Here is a 13,134-nt window from a genome sequence, read left to right on the forward strand (position 1 = left end):
TTTTTAAACACATGGTTTTTTCTTTGTATTATCTTTTACCAGATCTAATGTGTTATATTCTCCTACATTAATTTCACATTTCAAACTTCCGTGTTTACTTTCAAATGGTATCAAGAATATGCACATTCTTGCTTCAGGTCCAGAGCTACAGTTAGATTTGGGTATGTCATTTTAGGTGAAAATTGAAAAAAAGGGTCCGATCCTTAAGTTTTAAAAGCAGAGTGCTTATCCTCCAATGCAGTTTTGACAGATATTTTACAACTTTGGTGAGATTGATGTTACCGTCTACATGGCTAGGTGGTAACGTAAGTGAAACCTGCATCTGTAGCTAATAAATGAATAACTCGTTACTTTGAATAGGATGTGTAAATAACTCATACTCTTACTATCCAGCGTCTGTGGTGGAGCAGTTAAGGGCTGGGAGTGTTCTTCTCTGAGTCCATCACTAAAGGACATCTGTTTGCTACAGTCCATGATGCTGTGCTTCACTGCCTTGGCCACCAGAGAACATCAACGCCGAGCTGTGAGTATTCACTGATGGGAGACATGCACATCTGCATGCCAAAACGCATACAATACAATCATTCAATACAGTTAAATGGAAAATACAATATCGAACACTCTAAATATTAACCATGTCTGTAAATGTCATTGCAGGAGATGCAGTGCAGCACCAAACTCTGAGTAGCCTTACCCGAAGTCTGACATCGCTGCATATTTCTTATATACTTTTTTGTTATGGGGCGGGCCCCTACCCTTTTGAAAAGTTACTGTAAATTGGGAATATAGTATACAGGTATATACTGTGTATATGGTAGTTCTAATGCAGTCATGCATTTCTTGCAGCAAGGTCAGTGTATGAAACCTCAATGTATCAACATTTTTCTTTTTAAATGCTTAAAAATGAATGAAATGCCTACAAAAAGTGGAAGGTACAGTAAACCCCTACAATGTCCAAATAATATCCTCCCCCGAACAAGAGCAACAGAGCAGGGGGACTAGTTGCCAAATATGGGTATGCTTTGCCAGGGTTCTGTCAGAAACAGCTTTGGCAATGGGCCTTACTCTCTCCTCTGTGACTCCACTGAAATTAGAGAAATAACTATTACTCAAAACCTAAAGTATACTTTATTTGGAGCAGAGGAAAGTGATTCAGTGCATTTTGAAACAACCGCGAAACAAGGTGAACAACACAACATTGAACAAAGTGAATAATATGGAATAAATAAATAATACTTTAAATATAAATCCAATACCTGAAGTAGATTGAGAAGTACTGGATGTAAGTGACAGAATGAAAATAATTTCCCCCATAGATAAAACATAGATAATAAATAAAAGTTACAATCTGTGCAACATTTAAATAACAGTTAACATGCTTCATCACATCTGAAGATATGGGGGGGCTTTGGGTGATGACAGACGTCTAGCTAAAATACAGAGGATCAGAGCAGACACGATCTAAAGTCATCGCTCTAGTCTATGTTTAACATGACACTGTAAAAACCTGCACAAAGCCTAATGTAACAGCTCATACGAATGCACGTTCATGCAAATAGTAGCATGATTGACCCTCCTCTGCAATATGTGTATAAGAATGACAGTCTCACTCACTGAAAATCTAACATGAATGTTTTGTGACACACAGAAGGGAGGTAAAATTGTGCATACGTATATAATGTAAACAAAGTTTGGAATTACACATGAATTCAACAAACAGTGAACAAACAAGGAAATCGGAAAATTAGATTTCTCCCCCTCTCACAGTTGCATAAATCCTAAGTCACCACAGTCCCTGATTATCAAATATCTCTCTTCGTACTGGCCAGAGGTGTCGTCATGGGAGATTGTGAACAGCAGGACAGAGTCAAGTTAGGTTGGGGCGTGCGGTGGTGGTAGGGTAGCTTTCTGGTAGCTTTGGGCTGAAGAAGAGGGGTGGACGAGGTCTAGGCGCACAAACTACAACGTCTGGACAAATGTTCGAACCACCCATAACTCTTTGGGACCAGCTTTCAAAGTTGGAACTAGTGTATTTAGTGGACCTAAGGGGAGGTTATTGTTTTTGGTTTCTAGGCTACAGCAGTACAGCTACAGTTCCTGATGAGAGTCAGCAGTGTGCAGTTGTTCGGGGCTGGGCTGAGACTGCTCCCCCTCGTCCTCTGCGTCCTCCTCCCCCTGCTGTGACACCAGCTGCTGGTAACGAGCCTGGCGCTGGTAGTCCGGGTCGATGTTGATCCAGTTATTGGCCACCCATTTAGTCCCGCGGGTGACCACACAGCCGCCGTGCAGAGAGTACTCATCCTGCTCCCCCACCCAGCCTGTGGGTAACAGAGAGCAGTTAGTATGTGTATTCAAAAGCAGCTCTGATAACAGCATAACTGATAACTGCCATGTGGACTAGTAGGAGTATTCTCTTTCAATGTGTTTCTACAACAGTGTGCATAACCTTCATCAAAACTACACATGCTTCAGTTTTTAAATAAGGACCTGAACAGCAGTGATAGAATGAAATGGGTTAAACTGCTGTGTACAATAAGTTTTGTGTCCTGTCTGAGGGGCAGTAAGTTAAGCTGTAGTAGTGTGTATATGGAAGGGTCATGCTATGTCTGTACAGTCTGTACCTTGTCCGTCAGAGAGGTAATTGTACCATAACACAGCTGTCCCTTTAGTAGGGTTCACCCTCAGGTTGCTCTTATCACAGTTCTTCCTCGTGTCCATAAGATCCACATCGTTCTGAATCAGAGACTGAAAACACAAACATACGCACCAGGGCTTGACATTAACTTTTTTTGCCATTTGCCAAAAGCTCAAGTACTTGTCCCAAAATAATACATAGTCTAACACAATTTTTACATCCCTGATTGATGCAAGGAACCACTTTACAAAATAAAATGCATTACTATCCATTTTACCATAGAGAATCAGACCAAAAAAAAAAAAAAAAAAACTCTGCCTATTGGCTTCTTTGCATATTCAAGCCTGTCTCAAAATACAACACTGCCGCTTTAAGGTTCTCTTGGAGGATGGTTGGCCACCCTTGGAAGCCTATAAAATATTGGTTAACACTATACTTGTCACCCAATGTCATAACATGCCATGACACATTCATAACCATGTCATAATATGTCATAACAGCTGACATAACATGGTCATAACACTGTCATGAGACATATTTTTTGTTACATATATTGCGTTATTTTATGGCTGGTTATTTATTTCTTTATTTCACCTTTATTTAACCAGGTAGGCAAGTTGAGAACAAGTTCTCATTTACAATTGCGACCTGGCCAAGATAAAGCAAAGCAGTTCGACACATATAACAACACAGAGTTACACATGGAGTAAAACAAACATACAGTCAATAATACAGTAGAAAAATAAGTCTATATACAATGTGAGCAAATGAGGTGAGATAAGGGAGGTAAAGGTAATAAATAGGCCATGGTGGCGAAGTAAATACAATATAGCAAGTAAAACACTGGAATGGTAGATTTGACAGTAGATGAGTGTGCAAAGTAGAAATACTGGGGTGCAAAGGAGCAAAATAAATAAATACAGTAGGGGAAGAGGTAGTTGTTTGGGCTATTTATAGATGGGCTATGTACAGGTGCACTGATCTGTGAGCTGCTCTGACAGCTGGTGCTTAAAGCTAGTGAGGGAGATAAGTGTTTCCAGTTTCAGAGATTTTTGTAGTTCGTTCCAGTCATTGGCAGCAGAGAACTGGAAGAACTGTTATAACACCTACATAAGAGTGTCAAAACCCACATTTATTTAAAAAATGATTCATTACAACAACAAAGGATTTATGAAACAAACATTCAAAACAAAAGGAAAATCTTTGGCAGGGAAATAACTAATTTGAATAAATGTGGGTTGACACTCTTGTGTAGGTGTCATAAGCAGCCATAAAATAATGCAATATGTCACAACAGGTGTAAATATATGGGTCATGACAGTTATGTCCATGTTATGACATGTCAGTTATGACATGGTTATGACCCTGGGTGTCAAGTAAAAAGTTTGACCAAATATTGCAACAATACATTGACCAAATACTTTGTCTTTATAAAATAATTCCCTCCAGAGTTCTAAATGAAGGGTGTTCCATCATCCGTGACAATAAAAAAAATATGTCTACGATTCAAAACTGACTCTGGGACGACAGATCCCAAATTCATACAACCACTGAACATAAAAAATATTTAAAAAGCAATGAGGCTGATGGATCAGACCATTTACCTTAAAATGTTGATAACGTTTTATTTCTTCATATTATATCCCCAACAATGCGCACATGGCTGTAGGCTATGCGTGAATGTTCCAAAATGCAATTAGCGTGAAAACACTGTCCTCAAAAGCGCATCAAATGTGCAAGCTGTTTAATTTGACAGAGATTTAAATATCCGTTAGAAATTAAAAAAGGGGAGACCTAAAGATCCATCAACTAGCATGGGTTACTACTATGACTAGGATTATGCCTTTGGCTGCTGGACAAAACAATAAAGTTGGTTTGAAAACCAATAGAACATGACAAAAATGCTAGGATATTAAGTGTTTATAAAATAATTCCTTCAGCATTTCTATGATCGTATTTTGGCTAGCCTACTTTGAAACAAGTTAAGAGATGCTTCATAAAATTACATAAAATGTCCAGGTTTTAAACAATTAAGTTTATGGTTAAATAGTTTGAAAATGTTCCTCAGCTCAGATTCAAGATGGTGATGTGCGGTGCACAACAGGCACTGTGCTTCACTCTCCGGTCTTTTTACTATTTGATCTGAACAGAGCCTCGGCTTTTTCAACAGAATCAAGCCATTAAACGTTAATAATCCTGCATTAGACTATATTTGTCACACATGACTGGTGTTTAGCCTATATTTATATTTCTGTAATTAAAAGTATCATTAAAGCATCGGGTTGGACATGAGGCTGTAGCCAATATGTATGTCACTGACACTTTGACATGTAGGGTTTTTTATTTATGTACATGAAAAATAGATTTGAATATTATCCCAATGATGCCCTCTCTGATCCAATTCTGATTAAAGTAATTGGGGCGGCAGGTAGCATAGTGGTTAGAGTGTTGGGCCAGTAACCCGAAAGGTTGCTAGATCAAATCCCCGAGCTGACAAGGTAAAAATCTGTCGTTCTGCCCCTGAACAAGGCAGTTAACCCACCGTTATTGGAAATAAGAATGTGTTCTTAACTGACTTGCCTGGTTAAATAAAATCCAAATATATTTGAGAAAATTGTTTGATATTGTGATTTTTTTATTTGATTTTTTAACTTGTTCAGGACAAGAGGACAAGCCTTAATGTCAAGCCCTGCACACATAATCACTCATTAATACCATTGACAAAAACAGAGATACACATACAGCTGTACCTGTAAATACAATATAGCAAGTAAAACACTGGAATGGTAGATTTGACAGTAGATGAGTGTGCAAAGTAGAAATACTGGGGTGCACAGACAAACACGCAAACACGTAATATAGAAATTATATAAACATACAAGAACGCACACAGCAGACACACAGAGTAAATAACGCACCACTTCCTCATATGTCCTGTTGTCTGCCACAGGGAACGCGGTCTCCCCACCCCCCTCAACAGAGTTTAGGTAGAAGAGAACTGTGATGTACCTGGGTGTGCAACACACACATTTAATACACACACAAACCAACAACACCATAGATATGTAAGCCTTAGTCACAAACTAACTGATATATTTACATGCGCTAAGTTACAAAGCCATACACCACAAACACATCCACCTAACGTTCACAGACTTTACAGTACATTATCACACAATAACTCCACCTAACCATCTTAATCCAAAGGGACATCTAACCAGAATTATGAATATACAGTATTATTAAAACAAAGCCAAGAACAAGGCGTTGGCTGACTCAACACAGCTCTTTCTCACCTGCAGGAGGTCTCGAAGGGTGTGGAGGTGTTGGCAGCGAGGCGTGTGTGTGTGCAGGCTGTCTCAGGGTAGACGGGGCCGCTGTCGTGGTGGGCGTGGTAGTGACCACCCTGCTCATAACGCACCACCTGGAGTGGCTCACTCAGATCCACCAACGCAGAGGGCAGCCGGGTCAGACGGGTTACCCTAGGGAGGAGAGAGAGGTTAGAAAAGAGAGGGCAAGGGACAAAAATCCTTAACATCAGATTCTGATACCATTGGACATGGTGTTTATTCTAACCGTTTTTAATCATGTGTTCAAACATATACACAACAAAACTATAAACGCAACATGTAAAGTGTTGGTTCCATTTTTCCCAAGCTGAGACAAAAGGTCCCAGAAATGTGCCATACGCACAAAAAGCTTATTTCTCTCAAAAGCTTTGCACAAATTTGTTTACATCCCTGTTAGTGAGCATTTCTCCTTTGCCAACATAATCCCTCCACCTGGCAGGGTGGCATATCAAGAAGCTGATTAAACAGAATTATCATTACATAGGTGTACCTTGTGCTGGGAACAATAAAAGGCCACTCTTAAACGTGCAGTTTTGTCACACAACACAATGCCACGTCTCAATTTTGAGGGAGCGCGCAATTGGCATGCTGACTGCAGGAATGTCCACTAGAGATGTTGCAAGAGAATTTGATGTTCCTTTCTCTACCATAAGCAGCCTCCAAAGTTGTTTTAGGGAATTTGGCAGTACATCCAACAGGCCTCACAACAGCAGACCACGTGTAACCACACCAGCCCAGGACCTCCACATCTGGCATCTTCACCTGCGGGATCTTCTGAGACCAACCACCGAGACAGCTGATGAAACCTAGGAGTATTTCTGTCTGCAATAAAGCCCTTCTGTGAGGAAAAACTTACTTCTGATTGACTAGGCCTGGCTCATCAGTGGGTGGACCTGGCCCCAAGTGGGTGGGCCTAGGGGCTGCACCCCTGCCCAGTCATGTGTAATCCATATATTAGGGCCTAATGAATGCATTTAAATTGGCTGATTTACTTATATTAATTGTAATGCAGTAGAATCATTGAAATTGTTGCATGTTGCATTTATATTTTTATTCAGTATACCTGGCTTTAAAAAAAAAAGACAAAACATCCTCTATCCCAGTGTTATCTATACACATGCGATGCGAACAATATCAGTAAAATCCCACTACTCTTTTCATACAAAACTATACGTCATTAAAACATTTGGAATAGTAACGTAACAGAGGGAATAGAAGAGAGATGGAGAGGCCAGTGCAGAGGCGAGACTACGAGGCCAAGACAACATTTGACAGTGATGCTCTCCTCACCTCTTCTTGAGGTCTCGGAGTACCTGGTGTGCCCCCTTTCCCTGGTACAGCCAGGTGTGTCTGCTGTTCCTGACCAGCTGGCTGCTCTTCACCCCACGCTGCTGCAAGAACCGCTGGAACGCATCACTGCCCAGACTCCTGAACTCCTCCAGGCTCAGCAGGCCTAATGCAGACACACAGACAGATTGACAGGGGTCACAGACAGATTGACAGGGGTCACATACACACAGGGGTCAGATAGATATCACAAAGATACACAGACAGGGGTCACTTAGCTACAGGTACAGTTGAAGTCGGAAGTTTACACACACTTAGGTTGGAGTCATTAAAACTCGTTTTTCAACCACTCCACAAATTTCTTGTGAACAAAACTATAGTTTTGGCAAGTCGGTTAGGACATCTACTTTGTGCATGACACAAGTAATTTTTCCAACAATTGTTTACAGACAGATTATTTCACTTATAATTCCGAATTCCAGTGGGTCAGAAGTTTACATACACAAAGTTGACTGTAAACAGCTTGGAAAATTATGTCATGGCTTTAGAAGCTTCTGATAGGCTAATTGACATAATTTACATAATTTGAGTCAATTGGAGGTGTACCTGTGGATGTATTTCAAGGCCTACCTTCAAATGCAGTGCCTCTTTGCTTGACATCATGGGAAAATCAAAAGAAATTAGCAAAGACCTCAGAAAAAAATGGTAGACCTCCACAAATCTGGTTCATCCTTGGGAGCAATTTCCAAACGCCTGAAGGTACCACGTTCATCTGTACAAACAATAGTACGCAAGTATAAACACCATGGGTCCACGCAGCTGTCATACCGCTCAGGAAGGAGATGTGTTCTGTCTCCTAGAGATGAACATACTTTGGTGCGAAAAGTGCAAATCAATCCCAGAACAACAGCAAAGGACCTTGTGAAGATGCTGGAGGAAACAGGTACAAAAGTATCTATATCCACAGTAAAACGAGTCCAATATCGACATAACCTGAAAGGCCGCTCAGCAAGGAAGCAGCCACTGCTCCAAAACTGCCATAAAAAAGCCAGACTGCGTTTTGTAACTGCACATGGGGACAAAGATCGTACTTTTTGGAGAAATATCCTCTGGTCTGATGAAACAAAAATAGAACTGTTTGGCCATAATGACCATCATTATGTTTGGAGGAAAAAGGGGGAGGCTTGCAAGTCGAAGAACACCATCCGAACCGTGAAGCACGGGGGTGGCAGCATCATGTTGTGGGGGTGCTTTGCTGCAGGAGGGACTGGTGCACTTCACAAAATAGAGGCAGGAAAATTATGTGGATATATTGAAGCAACATCTCAAGACATCAGACAGGAAGTTAAAGCTTGGTCACAAATGGGTCTTCCAAATGGACAATGACCCCAAGCATACTTCCAAAGTTGTGGCAAAATGGCTTAAGGACAACAAAGTCTAGGTATTGGAGTGGCCATCACAAAGCCCTGACCTCTATCCTATAGAGGATTTGTGGGCAGAACTGAAAAAGTGTGTGTGAGCAAGGAGGCCTACAAACCTGACTCAGTTACACTAGCTCTGTCAGGAGGAATGGGCCAAAATTCACCCAACTTATTGTGGGAAGCTTGTGGAAGGCTACCCAAAACCCAAGTTAAACAATTTAAAGGCAATGCTACCAAATACTAATTGAGTGTATGTAAACTTCTGACCCTCTGGGAATGTGATGAAAGAAATAAAAGCTGAAATAAATCATCCTCTCTAGTATTATGCTGACATTTCACATTCTTAAAATAAAGTGGTGATCCTAACTGACCTAAGACAGGGAATTTTTTGCTGAATTAAATGTCAGGAATCGTGAAAAACTGAGTTTAAATGTATTTGGCTAAAGGTATATGTAAACTTCCGACTTCAACTGTATATCTATATGAGAAGCTTTACAAGAAGAAGCTCGCGGAGATGTTGCTGTGGATGATCATTGTCCCTGTGCAAAGAATATTATTATTATTTTCATGCTTGTTCCCTGGAACTGGTTTTCAATTTGACTTGGTGTCACAGACGGATTATAGTGGTTGTATTCTGTTGGTGTTATGGATTAGTTAGCTCTGATTGCTGAGGCCTTGCTGAGAATGACAGTCTCTTACCGTTACCGTCAGGGTCAGCCTTCAGTCCAGCATAGATCTCTCTCAGATTCTCTGGTGTCAACCAGATCCCATCCCTCACTCGTGAATGGGTCAATATCTGTATAAGGCCCAGGAAACACATACATAAAATGTAAAAAAAATAAAAGTAAAAAAAATAAAAAAAATAAAAAGCACACATTACACAGAGATATAGAAGATAATACAATACATCTTTATTGATCCATTATAAAGGAACAAAATAAATTGATACTTTGCTGCCACAGTACCCAGCCCCACCACCCAGTGGCCTTGTGGTTAGAGTGTTGGCCTTGTGGTTAGTGTTTGCCCTGAGATTGGAAAGTTGGGACTTCAATCCAAAGACTGTAAAAATTGGGACCCGATGAGTCTCTGCTTGGCACTCAGCATTAAGGAGATAGAATGTGGGTGAGGCCCTGCGATAGACTAGTGTCCTATCCAGGGGGTGTACTTGTACATCAAGCTGCCTCATGCTAGAGAAACAGGAGATAGGAACCTGCTCCTATGATCTAGTCCAGATCGCACAAACCAAGACTTGTGCAAGGTTACTTACTTCACTTCACTCCCCTCACAGACACACACATGCCTGCTTGCCTAACCACCCACCCACCTCCTGGAGTTGTAGCTGGCCGTCCTGATTGAGGTCCAGCAGGTTGAAAATCTCATCAGGGCTGAGGTTGAGCTGCTCCGTCAGCTCCTCCTGTCCTTCAGGCACCATCACCTGGCTCTCCATCAGGCCCTTCAGCTGGGCCAGCTGCACCACCACACGACACTCCTCCTCAGACAGGAACCCTGGGATCTCTGGAGAGACAGATACACACAGCACACACATGCGTAGGTGTTCACACACACGCAAATGCACGCACAAACACACACACATTAGGCTTCAACGTAAACAAAGAACCTTTGAGAGCAATGACAGCAGACACTAACTCCGTGCAGAGGGCTGAGCAGAGCAGAAGTTTAGTAGCGAGCTCTCACCAAACAGTAGGGGCTTCAGGCTCAGGGTCTGCATCTCATGCACTTTGTCTGGCACCAGTGACAACTTCTGGACATGGCCCACCTGAGAGACAACACTGACTATAACTTCATGCCTTCAAGATTACATGGAACGCACCATTCATATGGAAGTAGAATAGCACAACTGACACTAGCCCAGCGCTGAAGCTTATTATTCACCTACTTTCTGCAAGGTTGAGCTCTGGGCTAAACAGACACAGAATTACACGGGCATCCTTATCTCACCCGTATGCCCTCTAGGCGTGGAAGGTACATGTCCCGCTGAAAGCCAGAATATGACGGTTGCTGATGGGACTCGGGGGGCTTGTGATGATTGCTTCCCCTGCTTGCCTCATCCCTGTTCGGGGTGGCCAGTACGTCTCCTGGGCCGTTGTTGTAGTGCACGTATAGGAGTAGCACAATGACATTGATGATGTATACATGGAAAAAGACCATCACCACCATGAAGTAGGAACGGGAGCATATGCTGCTCTTCTGCAAAGGGACCCGCTCTCTTGGCATAGGGGGTAGGGTTGGTAATGGCAGGGTTTCATGTTCATCACCGTCGTCGCAATCCTGTGGTTCAATCATCTTTGACCTGATATGATTACGGACCATAAGCTTATCACTGGTTTGTTGTTCTGATTACATTTGTGGCTCTAACGAGAAAGACATGTCATTAAATTGACGTTGTAAATAATGGAGTCAGTTCTCTTCTGGTAGACTAGGTCATAAAAGTTACCGCATCAGTGCACAATCCATACTGTCCCGACTCAATCACCATATCTTGCCAGTCATAATACCCATTCTCTGCTATGGTACCTGTCAACTAGCTAGTTTATGTTATTATTTTCTCCCAAATATAAGCGACGAAACATGTGAAGTTTGGTGGTTCCTTAGGTTGAAATCACAGCAACGTTAGTTCAGCACTGCAGAGAGGACTTAATCCAGCGTCTTGTTTACGTTGCGGTTTCAGCAGTCCGTGTGGCGTACTTCTAAAAATAGAGGAAACATAGCCATTTCAAAAGGTGTGCGATATATCCAAGGTCCTTGGTGCAGTAATAATCTAGTAATATTGAAAACAAACAAATATGCGGCCGACCCCGACCTCTCATTTCTGCCACAAATTCCTCTGCGGCGTTTGTTTCCCGGCTGATAATGCGCCACCATTGCCGTGACAACTACTGCAGTAGCTCATCTCGTAGCTACTTCAAACTATCACGCTGACAGTGAACAGGGGGCAAAAGGACAGTAGCGCCCACTGATGGCTCGACCCAACACTGCATGCTGATTCCCTTGCCAAAGTAAGTGATTGACATGGCATTTCCACTAACACTTTGGCCCTTTCTTTCAACCAAATGGTTAATGCACTTTTCAGGTCAGTTCAGATCAGAGTGCAGAGCCGCGCGTGTTGCACATTTGTTGATATTAGCTAGTTAGCAAGTTATTATCCCAGTCATAGATAAGTATAGGTCAGCAATGGGGAGTTACTGCTTCCTAAAAAAGCACAAAACGTGTAGACTACATTTCAAACTGTCTTTGAAAAGCCAGGTAAAAAGCTTACGTCTTAATTAAAGGGGCAGTGTTGTATTTTGAGACACTGCTTGAATATGCAAATAAGCCAATAGGCCGAGGGGTAGCATACATTGTCTAATTCTCTGTATGGTAATAATAATTAATTGTATTTTGTAAAGTGGTTCTTGCATCATAGAACACAATATAATTTACAGTCACCTATTTGGCCCATGGTGTTACAAACCAAGTAAAAAAAAATCATGAATTAATGTCAAGCCTTTCATAATGTAAAAACGTTTTTAAAAGTCTCATGCAGTGTAGTCCTGCATTGAACACCACATATAGGCTGCTGTAGGCTATATCATAAAATTTAAAAGCTATTTTTCATGTCGTTGAACATACCTCTTTTTCATGTCGTTGAAAATATGTATTTTTCAGATCGTTGTTTCAACAACTTGAAAACAATGTAATTTCAACGTACTTGCATGCACATGGACACAGTATAAAAAATGGGTCTATGAACAGTCTATTAACAATAATACATCACTCCAGTATTTAGGACAGTTTTAAGGGCCTGTGACTGATAGGGGCCCTAAAAAATTATTAGAACATTAGGTAAAAAAAAAGCAATATTAAATGATTTACCTGTCATCATTAATATCATATTTTATTTACAATGTACTAATAAAACTAACGGTTTCTTTTTCTGTTCTTATTTTTGGCGAAAAGTAAACATCGAGAGAGCCTCTATTTACATGAAATGGTTCGGTCCTGCCCCCAAACCAGGGGCATACGGTACTTGCTAGCAGTGAATTGCGAGTGAGGAGTGCCAGTGGAGCATCATGTCTCAGCTTCCTAAAGGAAAATCTGGCTTCCAAAAACGAAAAGAAAGACAGGAGAGAGAAAAGAACGGGCAACAGTATGTCACCCAATTTTTCACAAATGAAGGTGGGTGTAGTCCGTGAGTGGTGGAAATTAACCTGTTAGCTTAATCCATAGTGAAATAGGCTACTTTTGCTCCTCTAACATTAGTTACTTAATATCTTCACAGAAAATTCAGTGTTTACATTTCGCTCCTCTTTTAGTCGACTTTTAATCAATGCAGGCAAACTTTTAGCAAGCTATTCATACTAAACAGTTGTCCCTGCCTCTGCCTGGTGCCAGGCCCAAAAGATGCAGCTTCTGTCTCTTCATCCCTATACCCCTGAACCAG

The 13,134-nt window shown here is 41.3% G+C and overlaps 1 protein-coding gene across 2 annotated transcripts; it reads right to left on the reverse strand.

Moving 5' to 3' along the window:
* Window positions 1-1,108: 1,108 nt before the first annotated feature.
* On the reverse strand, window positions 1,109-11,656 carry LOC115150375 (transmembrane prolyl 4-hydroxylase). Of its 2 annotated transcripts, XM_029693596.1 has the most exons (10): window positions 11,515-11,656; window positions 10,653-11,401; window positions 10,389-10,470; window positions 10,018-10,208; window positions 9,393-9,489; window positions 7,276-7,438; window positions 5,932-6,117; window positions 5,554-5,644; window positions 2,622-2,745; window positions 1,109-2,318 (listed from the first exon to the last, which is right to left on the reverse strand). In XM_029693596.1, exons 2-10 carry the CDS (start codon window positions 11,022-11,024, stop codon window positions 2,089-2,091), a joined length of 1,536 nt encoding a protein of 511 aa, XP_029549456.1. In that variant the 5' UTR covers window positions 11,025-11,401; window positions 11,515-11,656; the 3' UTR covers window positions 1,109-2,088. The 2 variants fall into 2 exon arrangements, with proteins under 2 accessions (XP_029549456.1, XP_029549455.1); XM_029693595.1 differs by having other exon boundaries at window positions 10,653-11,656.
* Window positions 11,657-13,134: the final 1,478 nt, after the last annotated feature.

This window comes from Salmo trutta, chromosome 16 (genome assembly GCF_901001165.1).
Source record: "Salmo trutta chromosome 16, fSalTru1.1, whole genome shotgun sequence".
Lineage (NCBI taxonomy): Eukaryota > Metazoa > Chordata > Actinopteri > Salmoniformes > Salmonidae > Salmo > Salmo trutta.